Source organism: Echiichthys vipera (assembly GCF_963691815.1).
Source record: "Echiichthys vipera genome assembly, chromosome: 16".
NCBI lineage: Eukaryota > Metazoa > Chordata > Actinopteri > Perciformes > Trachinidae > Echiichthys > Echiichthys vipera.
The window spans coordinates 7,563,328-7,584,003 of NC_139841.1; the positions used below are offsets into that span (position 1 = coordinate 7,563,328).

General features: G+C 39.3%; 1 protein-coding gene across 1 annotated transcript; it reads right to left on the reverse strand.

Annotated features, from left to right (window-relative positions):
• Positions 1–11,057: 11,057 nt before the first annotated feature.
• parm1 (prostate androgen-regulated mucin-like protein 1) lies at positions 11,058–19,530 on the reverse strand. Its single transcript, XM_083930237.1, has 4 exons — positions 19,428–19,530; positions 17,318–17,950; positions 12,163–12,241; positions 11,058–11,801 (listed from the first exon to the last, which is right to left on the reverse strand). Exons 1-4 carry the CDS (start codon positions 19,459–19,461, stop codon positions 11,720–11,722), a joined length of 828 nt encoding a protein of 275 aa, XP_083786363.1. The 5' UTR covers positions 19,462–19,530; the 3' UTR covers positions 11,058–11,719.
• Between the last annotated feature and the right edge of the window lie 1,146 nt (positions 19,531–20,676).

Here is a 20,676-nt window from a genome sequence, read left to right on the forward strand (position 1 = left end):
TTGTGGGTCGTCACAACTGCTGATCCTAAATTAAGCAAAAGGCTTAAAGTGATTACAGAATAGTGTAGTGGTGTTGTTAGGCATGACATGGATCAAGGCCCCATGTAGCTTATTGCTTTTTTAAAAATGGCCACTACATATACCCATACATTTTTCATTAAATAAACACAGAGCAGGCAGAAACTGTAATATTTTATTGATAAAAAACATATTTTGCCAAGCAATGTAGTACTTCAGTAACATTTAGTAGAATGGTTGCTTTATGAATTCATGGCTTCATGAATTTTTATACACAGATTTGTTCAAACAACAGGAACATAGCACTATGGCATTGTAGAACGGCTTGGACCCAGAAATCGTATTTTATGTAATTGCTATGTCATGACTAGACAGCTGGATACCTAATGTTAGGAGAGAGAAAGAAGTGATTATAATGTGCAGCTACGTTATGACCACAACTGTATTCACCACCTGCAACAATTATGCTCACTTTCTCCTATCTGTATTTTTTGCGATTTCGCACAATAAAGAAAGCTGAACCTTTTTTTCCAACATTAATGGTTCCCAGAAGGGAAGCCTAATGACTTTGGTAATCCCTTTATTTTCCTCTAGAACCGCCGTGAGGTTGACGTTTTGGGCTTCGGGTGAAACTATTTATAGGATACTTTGTTGGATTACTTTGAAATTAATCCGATGAATCTCATGTTTTCCTCAGGATGAACTCTAATAACTGGTGTTCTCTTAAAAGGGATACCTTCTCAGTTTTTAACCAAGTCTGTGTAATGCCAGTGAGTGTAGGCTTCCCTTTAGGGTGAAAATCCCAGCAGGGAACTGCAGAAATCGTGTCGTCGGATTTTGGCAAATTTAACAGATTGGGATAATCCTGTGGATCTCGGTCGACCTACGATGCTCTGAACACCACAGAGGGAATTCAACCTCCTTCATTTGCACACACTGCCCTGATTGCCATGACACAGAGCTGGATTTGCACACACAGCGCATGTCTACAACAGCATGAGACATAAACCCACTTCCTAAACACATCTTCACTCACGTACACACTTGTAAGCCTTACTTTCGCAGTAAATCTATTCTGAGTCATAGTCAGACACAGCTCTGGAAAGTTTCAACCACACTGACATCCACAGCAATTCAGGGGAAAATCCTCATTGGTCAATTATTTCCGTCATCCGACCACAGTCTTTTGTCAGGTATGGTCATGCACAGAAAGTTCTCATTCAAGTATGTAAGTGATGTGGTCAGTTTAGGCAAGTAAACAATCTTATGGAAGCTGATTGTTGACTAACTTGCCGACTGTCTTGCTCAAGGATATCCTTACAACATTTCCTGTAGGAGGTTACAGGACTGCTGCTCATTTTAGCAATGTACCCTTTTGTTATTACATGTAGGCTACTAGTTTACCGTAACGCTGGCTGAATTCCAAGTTGCTACCATTGCTAACTGAAGGTTACCTTGCAAGGCAGCAGAATCGCAATATCCCAATATAATAGAACCGCAGGATCACAAAAAACTACCTTGTCTGGCTACAAGTGATGTGTTAGTGTCAGAACCAACAGTATGCACAAATCGGCATATGATGGGGGTGACTACGACATGGAGAGACAACTGTTTGTTCAAAACAACAATGGCCGCTCCTAAAGAGGTAAGCGTAGATGATGCAGTAGTATCAGTTATATCAGAACTGGACCATATTTCCAAGACATTTTGTCTTCACCATAGACTGTATGGATGTAGCTACAGTGACCCATTGCTTTGTGGATTGCTGTTTTGAACCCAAGAGATTAGCATTTTGGCCATCACCATCTTGTGACCGTATTTGGACTAGAGGGCAGAGCTGGTGAGGAACTGGGGAGGAGAACTAAGCAGCTTCAGGCTGCGCCCCGCTGTTGTTTCCACAGTGCCATGGTGCCAGTCTCCAGTCACTGGTGCTGTTTGCTGCAGTGACACAGAGCTGATAGAAAATAACCAGTTTCCCTTTAGTTACCAGCTCCCGCTAGTGCTAGCTAGCTGACATTAGCTCAGTTAGCAATGTGCAAGGCTGATCCAGAGCGACCACAATGTTACAAAAGTTTAAAGACGTGAAACACATTGTGAGATGGTCCTGAGACTTAAACACAGATAACAAACAAAAACTAGTTCCCTGCTATTTTCTTGTTCGCAGTGCCATTGTTATGTATCACAATCATGTCACTAGCATGGTGACCTGCCAATCAGAAGGTAGCCACGCCCCAAAGCATAACCTGCTTTATTGTTTATTGTACTCTAAAGGAGACCATCATTTACAATGAACATCATGCTGTATTGAAGAAGACTTGAAACTAACAGTTAAGACCAGAAACGCACTAGGAAAATGTTTACTGCAGTAATAAATCAATTGAGAAATAGGACCACTTTCTTATAGACCAGTGGAGTCACCCCCTGTTGAAATTTAGATTGAATTCAGGTTTAAGGCACTTCCGCATTGATGTCACTGTTTAAACGTCAGTTACATCCCTCTTTATTATACAGCCTATGGTCTTTCCACCAGGAGGAGTCAACAGCACCAAAAAGTTCCTTGCTTAGAGTGTAAACCTATTCACAAAGCTAAGACTAACTTTGCCTTTTCTATATTCTATATTCTGTTTTGTTTTTAGGGTGACTTTAACATCTGTCTAGGGAGTACAGATGAAAAATAGCCTCTTGGCTAATTCTGGCACATTTACAGTAATGTTATAATGTGCACTGTCCCTGGTTTCAAATAAACTAAACTGAACTTCAAGCCTTGGAATTGGGAGAAGTCTTAAACTAAGATAAAAGCTGGATTTTCCACAGCCCAAGTGCCTGCCCTTTTCCAAATGCTTTCCAATGATGGCTTTTTACAGATTTTGTGGAAAATAGTAGTATGGGGCACTGAATTTGAGAGATTTACTGTTTATCAGATCTAAAAATACCACAAATTATCTTTATAAAGATAGGTTAACAAGAGCTGACACACACACACATACACACATTCTCAGGACTCTCCATTCCTCTCAGCCCTTGCCTCTGCGTTGCATCTTGTAATCCTGGTTTTTAGTGACATCTGCTGGTGGTAATCCTGTACAACCTACAGCAACTACAGCATATTAACAAAAACACATCACATTGTCAACATTAAAATGGGAAGAACTGAATGTGCGTCAAATGGTGATTCCAAATATAACACTTTTGTGACATGAAGGAATAGTAATTTTGAACTCATCCAGAACAAAGTACTACACAGGATACCTTTAACTTAATACTGGACCATATGATCACATGCACAGGAATAACTGTGTCACCAAACGTTTCCCAGCTCATCAAATACCGTCGTTTTCCAATACAGACGCACAAGGCACTCACATGCACTCACATGCGCTCACATGCACGCGTGACCAAATCGGCTATCACAACGAACATACAAACACAGAAGTTCAGATTACAACACATACTTTATCTGTTCAGAGCGCCATTACTCCACTGTATATTTACATGGCAAATATTTGTTTGCTGCTATATATTGATCTGAATATTGAGTACAGCCCCTTTGAATATCACCATGGATAACAACACAATACACACCACAAGATGAAGCAACACATCAACAAAACAGAAAGTGTATGCAATACAATCAACATAACAATAGAAAGCGTCAGGGTAGCTGTGTCAACACACTCCTTTACTCTTGGTCAAAAAAGTTAAACATTGAAACTGATTGTGCTGCACGGTACTATTTATTTAAGGCCACTTTAAACATGGTCTGTGATAGTCAGCTAAACTGTCATTCCTATCATATTGATAATTTAAGATTATCAACTTACTTTTTTTTGACTGTCAAGACTGTATAACACAGTTTCAGAGGAGGGAAGCTACAAGTAAACTGTGTTGGATAAGGGTTTTCAGTTTGTGTGATAGCTTTGGTCAGTTTTTTGGTGAGTTTAACAGCATCATGAGTTGCTGTTAGAACTTCTGCTACATAAGCCATAAACAACTGCAAAATTGCAATTACAGAAGTGTTTTACTAAAGAGGAACAGTGGTCACTAGGTTTTTGGCTGGATGCACTTCTTGATTTTCATGGTGCACCAAGCACTTGCGTGTGTTAGTGTATGTGTTTTACATAGGTTGATTTAAAAAAATGCAGTGAATGTATCACATCAAAGTGGTGCTCTTAGGTTCATTACAAACTGTGGAGCTCTAACTCATCATTGTGTCTAATACAGTAAAGTCAATTGGCCATCGTTATATGTGCGCAGGCTCGGTCATTGGTATGTGCTGATTTACAAGGCTATACTTGAGATGATTCCATCTTATTTATCTTCACTACTAGTCTTAACTAACAGGGCCTTTATCAGGAGTTTTATCATTTTGCTGTTCCTCAGGTGAGAACAGAAGTGGGGAAGAAAGCATTTAGATTTCTGCTCCAAGTGCATAGAACATTTTGCAGTCAGAGCTTAAACTCCAAAGTCTGGTATCTCTGAATGTATTCAAGTCCAAGATCAACTCCATTACATCCAGGCTGCGGGAGTGCAAATGTTTTAATTGAGTGCAAATGTTTGAATTAATCTTGTAAATTCTTTTAACTATTTTTTTTTTTGGAAAATTCAATTGTTATTGTATTCTAATTGTTTGTTTCTTCTTTTCTTTTTTTTGTCTTTGATTAATGTGTCCTTGTGTTGAAACTTCATGTGCTGTCATTCTTGGCCAGATCTCCCTTGCAAAAGAGATCTTGGATCTCAATGGGACAAACCTGGTTAAATAAAGGTTAATTAAATTAATTAATTAAAACCAGTTCATTAAAAAGAAATCCCCAAACTGTATTTTGCAGTTCTGCCTTTTTACTCGCACCGCATCACCACTGATATATGGTTGTATTTTTGATAATTGGATAGGAGTGAGGCTACAGTGGTTTGCTTGCTTAAAGACATTTAATATATCAAAATGTTATCATATTTTTAAAAACAAAAAACATAAAAAGACATTCCGTATGATATAACAGCCACCGAAGCTTTACCACACCACAGCTTGGAGTTTATCAAATGGGTCATGAAATGTTTTATATACCCAAGTGTTCTCGACTTGTCATCCTAAAGTTAAAACATGTTCAGTAGAGGTGAGAAGAAACCAGAAGCAGTGAAGCTTTAGTCTCAGTGAGGCCAAAAGTGAAACCTGCAACTGTTTTTTCCAAGTCAAAGAAACAGAAATGGTTTCCGTTCAGTTAGTAGTCCAGGTGTGTGGGCACATATACTGTGTGTGTATGTGTGTGTGTGTGTGTGTGTGTGTGTGTGTGTGTGTGTGTGTGTGTTTTTGTGGTTTTGAAGTGAGGCTAACAGACCAGAGTTAAGATGTATTGCCCTTTCCAACTGCTCCCTGTATGGTTCAGCTTTCCAATTGCAGCTAGTACACTTTTATATAACTTTTTACCTTTATAGGTTATATTTCTAAAATACATAGTTTATGTGTATTACTCAAGATATAATTGTCTTATAATGCATAATGCATCTTATTATGCATTGATGACGTCAATGTGATGCGTCGCTTTGTTTTTCAAATCTTTCCAGACCTCAGACCTCAAAGTTTTTGTGCGTCTTGTCCAAATCTGCTCGTGCTCGTACACGTGCGCACGCTCGTGCTCATACATGTGCAAACGTGCTTTACAAAAGCCCACCTCTCCAAAGCGGGCCTTGGACGGCAAGCGTTCCCCAACTAGGCACGGTAAGGTTGCACTCACACTGCTCAAACGAACTAGACTTTAGCCGTGACACGTCCTGGGGCACGGTAAGGGTGGACAGTATGAGTGCGCCCTTACTTTTCTTGTTATCTTTCGTCCTGCTATTTCTCCTGTTCAATCAGGAAAAAAATGCAACGGAAAGAGAATGTACAGTGGGACTGAATTCCACTCTTTATATAATCCCAGTTCGCCGACACATAAATGCACTGTGTATATCTGGCTGTCATATCCGTCAATTACAGTAAGGGAGACATACTGTGGCTCATTTAAAGAACTTTGTAGTGTAAGTCATTGTGTGGTGTATCATTTTGGAGTTCTGCTGTCCAGATGTTCGTAATGTAAAAAATGGTCCCGCCCTAACTACAGTGTAATTATAAACAATCTCTCTTTCTCTCTCTCTCTCTCTCTCTCTCTCTCTCTCTCTCTCTCTCTCTCTCTCTCTCTCTCTCTCTCTCTCTCTCTCTCTCTTTCTTTCTCTCTCCCTCGCTCTCACTCACACACACACACACACACACACACACACACACACACACACACACACACACACACTGCTTAGAGTATTTAAGGCCTGGTAATAACAGTGCGTCACAGAAATCTGCTCCCTCTATTATTACTGCTACTGCCCAGTAATGACGACAAATAGAGAGGCAATGTAGCAGTGGGGGAAAGTAACTTGGTACATTTATACTGCAATGCCCTCCAACAGGTACATTTTGGAAATATATTTTGAATCTTGTGAAAATACAACAGGAAGTAAACCTCAAATTTAAAACTCTCACGCCCCTCCCCCACTACGACGGAGCTCCTCCGCTCTCCCATAGAGTGCTCTTCAGTGTGTGTTCACCAGATTCCTGTTAATGTGCCTGTGACATCTCTCATCAATAAACAGCAAGGGGTAAGACAAGGCAAGTTTATTTGTATAGCACAATTCAACAAAAAGGCAATTCAAAGTGCTTCACATAAAACTTTAAAACCATTGGGAGAAATAACACATAAAACATATTAATTTAAAACACCTCAAAGGTCATTTTTAAAACATAAAAGTTTTTAATCTGGGGACACAGAGCAGACCTGTCCCAGATGATCTGAGAGGTCTGGATGGTTTGTAGCTGAGCAGGAGATGAATGAATGAAATTTGGTCCTAAACCATTCAGTGCTTTGTAAACCAATAAAAGTATTTTGCAATTAGTAATTTGACAGACAGGAAGCCAGTGTAAAGATCTGAGGACTCGAGTGATATGACCGCTTTTTTTGTTCTTAGTGAGGATTACAACCTACAGCAGGATTTGGATTAACTGCAGCTGTCTGATGGACTTTTTAGGGAGACCTGTAAAGACACTGTTACAGTAGTCGAGCCTGCTGAAGATAAATGCATGGACTCTACACAGAGGTAGGCTGCCTAACTTACTCATAGATAGCAACTGCTAACGTCATTTAACGCATACCTATCATGAGGTGTGTTCCTGTGATATTTTAACATGCGCGAGCGGGGAGGGGGGATCTGTGGCGTGTGCACAAATTGTGCCTGAGAGTCAGCTCTGCGCTGAGTGGACAGTGGGCCCTGTGGATTTTTGCAAGACAAACAACTGGCTCTAGTTGGACGTAGAGGCAGTATTTTTTCTGAAACCGGATGATTTATGTTGTTCTATCAGAGCAGAGTGTAGCCTTCAGTGAATATGACCGAACAAATGTTGCAGACTGCATGTTTAAGTAATGAGCAAAAACCTCAGGTTTTCGTACTCTGGGTTCTAGCTAACATCAACTTGTGCTGGATTTCTATATATTTTAGTCATTACAATTCAATTCAATTCAATTTTATTTATAGTGTCGAATCATAACAAAAGTTATCTCAGGACACTTTACAGAGTAGGTAAAGCCCACACTCAATGACTTATTTATGATTTACATAGACCCAACAATTCCTCTGTAGAGTACAGTGGCAACGAAAACCTTCCCTATAACAGGCAGGAACGTCAGACAGACCCAGCTCTGTGGAGGACGGCCATCTGTCTTGACCGGTTGGGGAGGAAGAAAAGGAGAGAGAAAGAGAGAAAAGACACACAGATGGACAGAGAGAGACAGACAGACACACTTCCAGAGATGCAAGCAAAGCCTAACAGTAACTATAATATTTATAGTAATGTGAATATAACGTATATGTTAAGGCAGTTAATACAACAGAATAGTAGAAACAAGCACAGCTAAGGTGACAGAATATGAAAATGATAATAATTATGGTTACAAACATTGCTACATGTAGCTACACGCCAGCATCAGGGAAACCTGTAATCTCTGTTGCTGATGTTTTCAATTTCTCCCCAATATCACATTCCTGCTGGAATATGTCTGGTAGTTTTTAGTTTTTTTAGTCTTTATTGATGATTAACGTTAGAAATAAGTTATGTCAGTCCCCAGCTGCAACAGAAAGTACATAGACACTGGGAGCACAGATGTGAAAAACCCATGGAGGTATAAAGGTAACTGGATACAACGTTGGAAGCGATGCACCGTTCATGCCTATTAAAGTTTCTCAATGAGACACAAAGCCAAAAAAGTCCAACTGTCGCATCAAAAATTCCCCGGCTGGCTAGGCCAGGCTTTTGGTTTAGCGCTAACTCGAATGATGATAAAATGGTTAAATTGTGTGGCTCTTCTAGGCTTTCCAAATGTTATCAGACCGTATGGATCGAATTATGTTTGTAAAATGAGTCATTGCGCTGAGGTAGTGACGCTCCAAAAAGTATTCAGTATATCCACTGACTTACAGATGTCTTTTTCTCCATGTAAGTCAATGAGAAAAAGGTGTTTTGGGCCCAAAGGCATAGGTAGCAAACACACTGTTTTGCCACAACAAAAATTGGCTTTAAAACCCGGTGCACTTCCTGGCGCTTTGGGAAGACCAGGAAACACTGACCAATCAGAGCAGACTCAGCTTTTTTGAGACCAAGGGTGAAGACAGGTGCAGCAGCCATGGGAAGTATACAAACCATATAAACACGAAAACCTGAAAAGAGCATAATAGGTCACTGTAGCGCAGGCTAGGAAAGAGATGAACATAAGTGGTGACGCTCAGGTTCATCCCACACATTGATGAGATCAGAGAGTGAATGACTGTCCAGTTACAATACAGTATTTTAGTAACATGCAGTCATGAATGTTGTTGCCAAAATATACACAATATATCAACTGAATTGATCCGCAGAATCTTGATGGAAACGAAGAACGTAGATTGAAGTTTAGTTAAATAACACAAGGAAGCTGGTGTGGGGTGAAGTAGGAAAAGAGAAAGCCTGGGCAGGAGAGGAGGATTTCTTGGGAACGTGTTTGGGAAAGAAAAGGAATGGAAGTCATTACAATAGGAGGTCTTGGTGACAGGACCGCTATTATAGCTCCCACTAATAAATGCCCTGCAGCCCATTGAGAAGCAGAGACAAATGCATTGCTGTGAGCATTAGCATCCATGTGTTGTCCTATCAATTTATTTATTTCATGTTTCATGTTTTGTATTGAAACTGAAGTTGGTAAATTTCAATGAAAATATATTTTTTTCATATTTGTTGAAACTGTTCTTGTAGCCTAACAGCAGAACAAGACAGACAATCTATAAAAAAGTAATGGTGTGCCCCTAATGGACTAGTTTTACTCAAAAAAACAATCACTCAAAGTGGAACAGTCTCTGAAGTAGTGTCAATGACCGCTCTGAACTCCTGCTCTGCTCTAAACTATGAAACTTCTAATCAAATATGAATCAATACTCTGTCACTGTACTGCTTATTTCTCACCTAAAGTATTTTAAGAAACACATTTAAGTGTACTGTTTGGCTGTAAAATGAGAAAGTTTGCGACCAAGTTGAGCCAAAACCAAGCCCCACCCACCAGCCGATTGGCTGGACAAACCATGATCATGAACGGTACAGGGATAACACAAAGGTGGACTCAATGCAGACACGGACAAAAGAAAGTTACAAATTAAACGTTTAATAACAGTAAGAAATCTGATGGTTCGGATCCCCACAATAAATGCATAAATGGTTCTGAAAACGCCGTTCTCGTTCCATGGGGGTCAGGTGGCTACGGCCTAGCTGCATGGGTTCCTCTTGGTGAGGGACGGGGGATAAAGGAACCCGGCGGCTCACGGGTGTCACAGGGATTCGCTCGGAATTTTTTTTTTTTTTACATAGTTACTAACTTTAGCTTTGATACAGTAGTTATTCTGAATAATGAGCCAAAAGGTCTGAACATTTTCTGTTTTTCATATAAATAGGCTAATTTAGTAACAATAAACAAATGTATTGTAATATAATGTATCAAACAGGATTTTCATTATATTTTATGATTTATGTTTATTGTCTTCAGAGGAGAAATGACCATTCCTTCTCCAAAGTGGTTGAACCTTTGGTTATTTGTTTTTTTTTGCAATTTGAATCATAGATGTAGCCCTGACCATTCTCTTACAATGAGGACCCTCCAAACAGGGATGACCCCAATCCAAACTACTTGACAAATGGCGAACATCAATGTCTGAAGCAAATTATATAGCAATCCATGCAACAGTTAAAACATCATGTCATGGAAGAAGCTAGGATAAAAGTCAGAGGATCAAAGTCAATTGCATTCATGAATTGCGATTAGGACTTACTGGTAATACACCCATTTGTTGAGATCTATCAGTCTGGACCAAAGTGGTGGTCCAACAGATTGACAATGCAATCCCTTGAACCAAGTTGCTAGCATGGCTAATAAAAGCATACTGTACAAGTCCTTGCGTGTGCTTGTATTTATCATATGCCACTCATTATCACAGGGACACATATTGTATTTTTTTATTATTTTTATTCCACAAACAACTTAATACAATCATATCACAATAAAATGTCACATTATCCTTCACCTGAATGCAAACAAACAATACTACATGAAATACTGAGGGAGTAAACATTCAGATACAATCAGAAATGCTGCCTGACTAAGCTGCTAAGCAAAGCATAATCACACTGAAACATGAAAAAAGTCACACTATAACATTCATTAATAATAATAAAAAAAAGCTCAGTCATAAATAGTAGTTGAATCAGAGCAGGTATGAGAGAGACACAATTCCCTGCCCGACATTGTTATAAACCCACATTTAAAGTTGTAATCCGTAAGAATTGAGATACAATTTTTCCAGCCGCTGCTTTGGCAGTTCCTTTCGAGACCAAAGTGTCGACTGTATGGTGTCAGTAGATTGGCAGCTTGCGTATGCGCAATGTGGCGTGATGTGTACACATGCTCCACACTGATAGAAGGTCAGAGGAGAGAAGGGGAACGACATATAAAGCGGCACAAGGCATAAGGCGCATTTGATTTTACCGCAGGAAAATTGCCACAGACACTCAGATCCTATATCTCGCCAAAAGCATTAAATACAGGTGCTTTCCTTAGAGGGGCATATGATCAATCACTATTGTTTTAACACACTCTTTGATATATAGTAACAGGCAATTAACTAGAAAAATCTTAGGGACTACAATTTTATTGTAAATGAGTTTTTCTAAGAACTCCATAAATAGGATTGCTTTTTTTTGGCTCCGCAGAGAGGTCATAGGTCAGCTGCCCACCAGGACATGGAACAGGAGGGGGTTCTTACTGTATGTTGCTCAAGGACACTTAGGCAGGACGAATATAAGCGAATACAAGGGATTGTCCTTTTAAAAGTCAGTCTCTCTCTCATCTGCACCATTCAGTTTGTAATAAGAAAACAATGTACATGTCCATGTTCACTGTACTTAGCAATACAAAAATGAGGTTACTTCAACAAGGATCAATAGAAACGTCACATTTGTTTTGCACTTTGCAATCAAGCCATGTCACAGTTTTAAAATATGACCATCCTGAACTCATAACACACGCTCTGATTAGAACGTCTCCTGCAGACCGAGGGCCTTGGGTTGAGGGGATCACTTCTGGAATCAGAGGTCAAAAGTGCAGATTCAAGGGTCATACATGGGGTTGCTGAAGTTTCCCAAAGCAGTGCGGTCATTGTTGTCCAGGAGAGGGCCGTAGGATGTACGTCTAGAATGAAAAGGATATAGGTAAAATAGAGTAAGGGACGAAGTTGGGTAAAGGAAAATGGGGGGGAAATGACCGGGAATCACTCTAATATGTTCACTAACAAACTAGATGACAAAAGTGTTATAATGATAATGGGATATAGAGATACCTATTTAACTGCACATTTGGTTATACAAACATTTTAGAGCTGATCTGAAACCTTAAATAATCTCACTGGTCTCAACGGTTTTCATTTATCTACAAAGTACTACAGTAAGAGTAGTCCCTATGAAACCTTTTCACAACATGTTAAATAGAGTTTACTGAGTATGTCATTTGAATGTTAATGTATTTTAGAGATTTCTTTGAGCTCTGGACTCACCGAATCTTGTAGTAGTACAGCCCAACTAACACTAGGACGACGATTATGATGAATGCAATAAGAATGACTGCAATACTTCCTGAAATGAGAGACAGAAAAAGATATAAATGAGGCAATAAGTCTGAAAATAGCCATGTTAGTAAAAAAATATATTTTTTAGCCCTGCAATAGAGAACTGATCCGCTCAAAGTTTCGTCTTACATTCGTTCCACCTTAACACATTACTCCATAACTTAATTTGTATATCTTCAGCTCGCTTATCACCATTGTTGTGAAAGTTACTTAAAAAACTGTAATAAATGACTCATTACTTACTGAATAGGTAATTATATTAATTTTACTAAATACTCATGAGCATTTACTGTACTTTGGCTACTTAGCACAGCTCTGTTGAAGGTTTTATGTTCATCTGGAAGCACACCTTCTCTGTCGTCCCTAGGTCTAAAAATAAGGCCAGCATGTTTCTTAACAATATACAAATCCACGCTGTGATTTGATATCAAAAACTTTTCCAGACAGATTTCAGTAGGACCCGCTATTTTCAGCGATTGGCTCGTGAGCACGTGTGTTGTGTAGACGAAACCCATGTATTGTCAATATACTAAGGAAAGCCATCCATCCCCTGAACGCCCTCGGTCTCTGGTTTGTGGTTGTTCAGGTGAGGCTGTAATTATCCTACAGTCACAATGGATTATTTTAAATAGTGAGGTTAAGTTTCAAAAAATGATCTCACTATAATCACATGGATACTATGGGGGCTAACATCATCACATGTGAATACAATTGGGACCAATAAATCCACACTAGTCTTAGCTGGAGACAATTCCAAGACTGTTTAGGGAACCCAGTATGCAGAATTATTCGGATACACCATTTTAGAATAGGCCAAAATACCCCATTTGTACACAAAGAGAAAAAACTGCATGTTTTTTTTCTAAAAGTGCATGGGATTATTTTATAGAAGTGGGCATGTTTATAAAGGAGGATAAAAGTACTTTAGGTACTTGTGGGTACCCATGGACTGACCAATAGCTATTGACATCCATAGTCATTGCACTAGCCAAAGCAGAGCACGCTTCACAGTTCCCTGATCGGCCAGACCTATACAGTACATTGCTGGCCTCAACTCATACTTCATATGACTGACCTCAATCTCATGGTAAAATCTCTAACTCTGTATCAGGTAAGACATGATGGCCACTTTGCCTCACAATGTACCATGGGCTTAAGATAATTCCTTTTCCAGCAGACTACGCTGATCTTTGAGCTCAAGTATAAATTAGTAATCTCCTTGTGGGAAACTTGACCGAGTACGTTGCTGAAGCTCTATTTTTGTGTGAAAGGTTTTTCTGACACGCTCTTATCTGGAATCAGAATTCATTCAATTAACAACACCTTGTTTAAATTTCTGCAGGCTGTTCTCAACGCCTCACTCTAAGGTCAAAGTTTCAATTCCGTCAGGGAGTGCCGAATCTTCAGCCGCTCCTGCTCAGCTCTGCTGAGAATCCATGCAGGCAGGGGCGGGACTGTATTTTGTTGGGCACACCATGCGGCTAATCAAATGTGAAGGCAGACTAGGATCATACCATTATGTAAAAGAAGGAAGAAGAAGTATAGTGGTACAGGCCAGGTACACACAGAGCGACAAAGAGATGGGGGAAACAGATTTAAATGCAACCGTGTTGGAAGAAAAGTGACGAAATGGAATCACACGGAATTGTTACTGACCACTGTTCGCCCAGTTTTTATGCTTTTACAGGCCACAACAAAATAAAAGAAGATGCGCTGACCAGTTCAGATTAGTATAATTAAATCAGTTAAAGGGGAAAACCTTGATGTCTAAGGGTAGAGGTGTCGACCATGAACCACAACGTCAATGGTTCTGATCTGGGACCTTTGTTGCAGCTCATCCCCCATCTTTTGTTCCCTTCATTTCCAATACTGTCACTGTCAAATAACGTAATAAAATAGAATTGACATTAATAATGATAATAAAAATGATAAAAGTTGCTTACATGTGTGTTTTCTAACATCGGAAAACCAAGCCAACCTTGGTGTATTTGGGCTAATTTTGATGAGTTAGGAAGTATCTCAAAATGTGACAAGAGATATGACATCCCTTCTAAGTGTAAACAGAATTAAAGCCCCTTTCACATATGCACTGCAAAGATGAAATTACCTGGCAGAGTTCAATCAGACACTAAGTTGAGGCTGATGGGAAAATCGTTAGCTTTGCAGGTATTTGGTCATATACCAAAGAAATGGACAAATTAAGACTCGACCCAATGATTGCAAGAAAAGGTTAGGTTCAAAAAACGAATTAATACGGAGGGAAACATGGATTATACCAAATGTCATGGAAACCTACCCAATAGTTGAGACATTTGTTTCAATTTCGCTGTACTTGTTGTAGTGACAATAAGGCAATCTGATTCTTATGATTCTGATTTAATTGACTTAACTTCATGGTGGCAGTAAAAGGTCAGGGGATCAAATTAACTTTGTAAGAACTCAGAAACTTAACCCTCATTTTAGTTGGAGGAACCAGGGTCTAAATATAGTTCCTGGTCCCCTAAAAGTCTCTGCTCCAGGGCTGGGTACTGACAGATGGACCAAAAAGCGTCGACATTGAAACCTTTATCAGTCGAAATTGCATAATCCTGATGGTTCTTCAGATGTGATAGGAAAGCAAACAGGAACTTTTAGTTGTGGACTTTTAGTTCTGCAAAGGTGTATAACTACAGATAATTCATTTCACATTTATTTTCTGATTTAAGTTTCTGGATCTATTTTCCACTTGATGACTCCTACTACTTGACACTTTAATAGGTAACCTAGTTGAGGTAAAATAAAACACCACCCTGCAAGATGCCATAAAAGTTGTGAGTCAGATATATTATCAGATACATGATTACTGATGACGGGAAGGAAATTCACATTCATGCACATGAGGGACAGAGTTCAAACTCAGTTTTGGAACAAATGGAGTTGTTGGGGCTTTAGTAAAGAACAGGGCAAATATTTACAGTAAGAGGGAGATAGAATGTAAAGATCTGTATTACTGGCTTAACATGTCTTTGCAAAGATGAAGTAAATGTGATGAAATAGACCATACGTCCAAAGAAGATAACTGAACATACAACTAGAATAACAAGAGAAAAAAAGTTAAATCATTTCCCATTTGCAGAGCCATTGAGCTCATGAATTGTCCATGAAAGGGTTACCTGTACAACTTCTAACATTTACTAACAGGTCTGTAATGAGTAGCTTGTTCTGTTTCAAAGAACAACATGGTGACAGTGACTGGGTGGCCTTAACAAACAGGTCAGTGGTTTACCACCTTTGTGAAAGATAGAATGAGCAGGGAAAGAACTGGCAGCAGTTCATTTTCAATCATTCAACTAGAAAAGACTTAACTGCAAAGTAAACAAGGAAGTGTGAAGGAAGCGTTGTGTTCACATATTAACCACAGATTAACACAGCTTGCTTAAGGAGGTCAGAGAGAAGGAGGAACAGACAATCTGATGCATGGGCTCTGCATGTAGCATTTGACCTGTTTAATCAAACAGGTGGGATAACCTCTGCTTTGTTAGTTTCCTTTAAGTGTGGCTGTGTATGTATTTTTTTGTAAGTTTATTTAAGTTGTTTATAAAGCTCTAAACAGCCTTGCTCCTCTATACATCAGACAGTTTCTTTTTTCCTGCTCTAGCCAGAACAGGTCAATGGCTTTTCTGAAAAATGTCCCTTATGTGTCTTGATCTAAATGACAGTTTTTCTAAAGCTTCAGTCGGCAAGTCTGGCAGATTGAGTTGACTCAAATTTTGAATGTTTACAACTCTCACACCCCTCTCCCCACTACCACCGAGCTCCTCTCCAATCTCCAATCGAGTGCTCGTCAGTGCACGTGCACCAGATTCCTGTGAACGTGCCCTTGTCTTCTCTCATCAATAAACGACATTGAGTATATGCTACATGGAGGTAGGCTGGCTAACTTACTCATACATAGCAACTGCTAACGTCATTTAGCGTATGCCTAGCTTGAGGCGAGTGCCTGTGAAATTGTAACATGCACAAGCGGGGAGGGGGGATCTGTGGCGGGTGCATGAACGATGATTGAGAGTCAGCTCTCACACTGCCCTGCGCTGAGTGGACAGGATGATCCAGGTGCTGTTGATTTTTGCAAAACAAACAACAGGCTCTACATGCACATAGAGGTGCGTTTTTTTTTTCTAAAACCGCATTATTTATGTTGTTTTATCGGAGCATAGTGTCGGCTTTAGTGAATATGATCAAACAAATGTTGCTGATTGACTTTAAGTTTATGTCCGACTCTCTCTCTCTTTTACTAACAGCAAATGTTGCCAAGTTGTCACTTATATCAAGACTGGCCGATAGATGTGTGTCTTTTATCTTTAAGCATAGGTCCCGCCCACAAGATTCAGCTCTATCGTAAACAAACCTTTTTGCTTTACAATCAAAAAATTTTTGATTTACATGAATACATCTATTTTAATCACAAATGTATTGTGTTTGCAATAAAACTTTTTTGAATGAAGTGTTAGTAGTTTTTCTCTCAAATTATTTTTTTGATTGCAGCGTGGGAAGTTTTGATTGTATAGTAAAGAAACAAAAGCAACCCCATAGTCATGTCTTTGGCTCTGTGTCTGCATATTATGGAAAATCTACTGGCCAGACTTTCATGAAACTTGGTTGAACGGTGGAGCATTTTGGAGTGAATCCAAACTACAGGGCAGACAGTCGGAATAATCAGAAAAATTAGTTCGGGACTGGGAAAATTCCTTAGCTGAATACTGATGCATACATCTATGGGTCTAAAAGAACACAAAACAACTGAAGTTCACGATGTAACCACATAAACTTGTCTGGTTTAGATGAGTAATGCAACTTTTATTGATAGATGTAAATTGACTCATAGTTAAGAAAGCTTCCTTTGGTGCAGGTATAGGGCCTCCATGTGGCCATTAAAAAAAAATCCTGAACCTTCCCTTTCCTTCATTCAACACACGTCTTTTGGGCAACACTCACTGTCAGCATTTTGAATATTTTGCAAAGCTGTTTTTTTGTTTTCATTTTTTCACATGGTACACTTACTTGAGCAAATGTTAAACAAACATTTTATCGCTGCATACTGTACCTGAGCTCAGAGCCTTGGACTCATGTTTTTCCTGTACCACTATGGTGGTTTGGGTGGTACTGACTGTGGTACTGACTGTAGTAGTGACTGTAGTACTGGCTGTAGTACTGGCTGTGGTACTGGCGGTGATACTGGCGGTGTTATTGGCGGTGGTACTGACAGTGATACTGGCAGTGGTACTGGCAGTGGTACTAGCAGTGGTACTGGCAGTGGTACTGGCAGTGGAACTGGCGGTGCCGCTGGTGGCGGTGCTGCTGGTTTGGTTGTTGATGTCAGTTGTGATGGATGGAGATGAGGAAGAAGATGAATGAGACGTGGACACGGTTTCAGTTTCTAAAGTTGTCCAGGCTGGAGTGCTGTTTTCCTCAGTGCTGGCTGTCATTGGGGTGGAAGCTGTATGGTTGGTGGACAGAGTTGTACTGGTGAAATTTTTATTGGTGACATCAGTAGTTGACACGGCAGTGTGGGTAGCTGATGAATTCAGAGTTGTAGGCTGGAAGGTGCCGTTGGTCAACATAGTCCCAGAGTTCATTGAAGATGTTTGAGGGAGTTCTGTTGTTGGAATGTGTGATGAAGATGATGTTGGTTTGACGGTATTTGGTTTCTTTGTTACTGCCCCACCCAATAGTAGACCTGCAATTCAAGGAAAAAGATGTTGTTGTTTTTTTTTTAAAGTCAATTGCTGCAGAAATGTATTTCAACACATATAATTCATCAGTGACATTAGTAACAGCAACCCTAGAATCATATGCCTTGAAATCACAGTCATAACACAAGGACGGCAGCGCAGACAAATGACTTAGCAAAACAGCAAAACAGGTAGGCATATGCAAAGTTAGCTAGCTTCAAGGCAAAAACAAACAAGGCTATGCTAGCAACAGTGTCAGGTTAAATAGTTTCATGCCAATGATTGATATTCGGAAAAAACAAGGGGAACCCCAACCTGTTATTTAAGAGTCTGTTATTAATATTAATGCCTGTGGTTTTGGAATCAGATTTTTGGCTATCACATACACTGTAGGTGTTATGTTCCGATGCACACATACTTTTGACTATGTAATGTTCTACAAACAGTATAATCATGTACACAGCTTGGGATCCCTGATCTATATTTAATACTTTTGTCTTTTTCCTATCCCATGAAAGCCAAAAAGCAAATGTCATTCTTCCTGTATGAGTACTGTCAGAAAGTATTGGGATATGAACACATTGTTGCTTTTAGTCTTATAAAAAAAAAATATATATAGAAGATTGTTAGCCTGTTCCTTTAACAACGCATTCTGTCAGTGTATTTCAGCTGCCGGGACTTAAAATGTGTCAATGAACAGGAAGTCAGGGCAGAGATCAGGTATGACTCATTCAAGGTTTTTCTGTATTCTTAGTTCTCTGTTTAAATTTAGTTGTTTTTTAGGAAGATCAGAGAGAAAGTCACATCACACTGGAATTACTGGAAATAAAAATGAATTTGTTTTTCAGCATCATCCTGTGACAGAAAGTCGGAAATAACTTAACTGACAGCACATTATCTTGTGATGTAAGACCTACCCACAGGTTTCAAAACAGCATGGAGTCAAAGTCAAAGTAAAAAAATGATTTCCTGTCTCTGAGCTTAAGTGTATACACAAATTTGTTTAATAATCACAAATTTATGAATGTCCAATGTACTATCCCACTTCCCACTGTTCATCAGGAAAAGCCGGCTTGTGAAACGTTTTGTATTGAAAATGATCTTGTGACACATCTTTAAACCAGTGAGAAATGTTCGTTTTAACAGATGCTGTTACTTGAGTTTGTTGTCCTCAATAATTCCAAGGGTTTAGAGCTAGTACGAGGGACATTTTTGTCTGAATATTAATCACAATTCAATTTGCGGGGTTGAGTTGAGGTGGCTTGTCAACTTTTTAACGTGGTACGTATGTCTGCATTCCCTTCACCTTCCTCAGCTAAAGTTTTCTTCAATTTAGTGAATCAACTTGATACTTGAGATGTGATCTTCTCCATATACTGACTTGCTCAAGACAAATCTTATCCATAAAAAGACAAAGAGAAATGAGATTTTAACTCTAGTCGCCACATCAAATAGCATGCATTGATGTCAGAGTTTACTCACATGTTATTAGAGTTTGCAGGCTGACCCTCATCATTGTGATTCTTTTCACTGTATATCTCCGAAAAGACTTGTGTAGCTGCAGCTCTGTGCTCTGCTCTCTGTGTTCAGCTGTTGTGTGTGTGGCTGCCTGTGACTAGAGGTGACTGATTATAAAGCCTGGGGGCGAGGCCACATGATGACTGAGTCACATTCAAACCTCAAAGGGCGGCCCAGTCATGTTATAGAGCTGTTGTAATGATGACTTAAAAACTGAAGACCACAGAAATCGCATATATAGGTGACGAACTATATTGGTAGTATATTTTTAGAAAAGTAGCAGTGAGAATATTGTATGTGATTGTATTCAATATGGTATCACTAATATACCTATAGGTGCTTATAACATATCCCTATACTACTCGGGAGTACAGTATTTTTCACCGTAATGTTTCCAGAATATCACTGACATGTTTTTTTAAGTAAATAGTTTTACTGTATTAAGATGTATTAATGAAAATATTTGGAATCAAGGTACATCATATGCACAATAGGTAGGTTACCCACCTTTAGTTTATGCTACCCGTGCATACCATGATCACAGTCACGCCATCGGATGTGTATATGAAAATTAAGTAGCCATGTGGACTGCTGGTATAGAGAACAGCCCAACAAGGTTTGAACACAGTTTCTTCACAATATGAAATTATGCTCAGTTCCATTATGTTTTACAGAAATTTGTAGTTAACTAAAAAGCAAAAACCTTTTGTTCATGCTGCAATTTCACTGAACTTTCAATATCCTTTTTACCGTACACCACAGTCTAATAAAGACTTAAAATTAATGTCAGTAGCAGACATAGTACAAGGCATGCAGCAGCGTTTGTGGTGATCCTGAAGCGATTTGGTTACATTGAAAACAAGTCAATTTTTCTGACTTTTTTCTCATAAATCAGCTTCCTTTTTTTCTCTTGTAGATTTGCCACTTTCTTACAAGGTTCCCTAATATGCTGTTGCAGATTCAGACTGAAGACTTGTAATAAAAGGTAGGTTTGCTGTAGTATGCATTTGTGCCACTAGATGGAGCCTCTTACTTTTTAATGAGATTGAATTAGTGCCTCGCTCTGCTCACTGAGGCCATCCTGTTGATGAACTCTGAAGCAGAAAGTTGTCAATTGGGAATTCTGTGGTCGAGAGATTTGAGGCTCATGCTAATGCTAAATTAGCATCCTCAACGGGGTCATCCCTATGTTCTCCGGATCCTATGTTCCCTG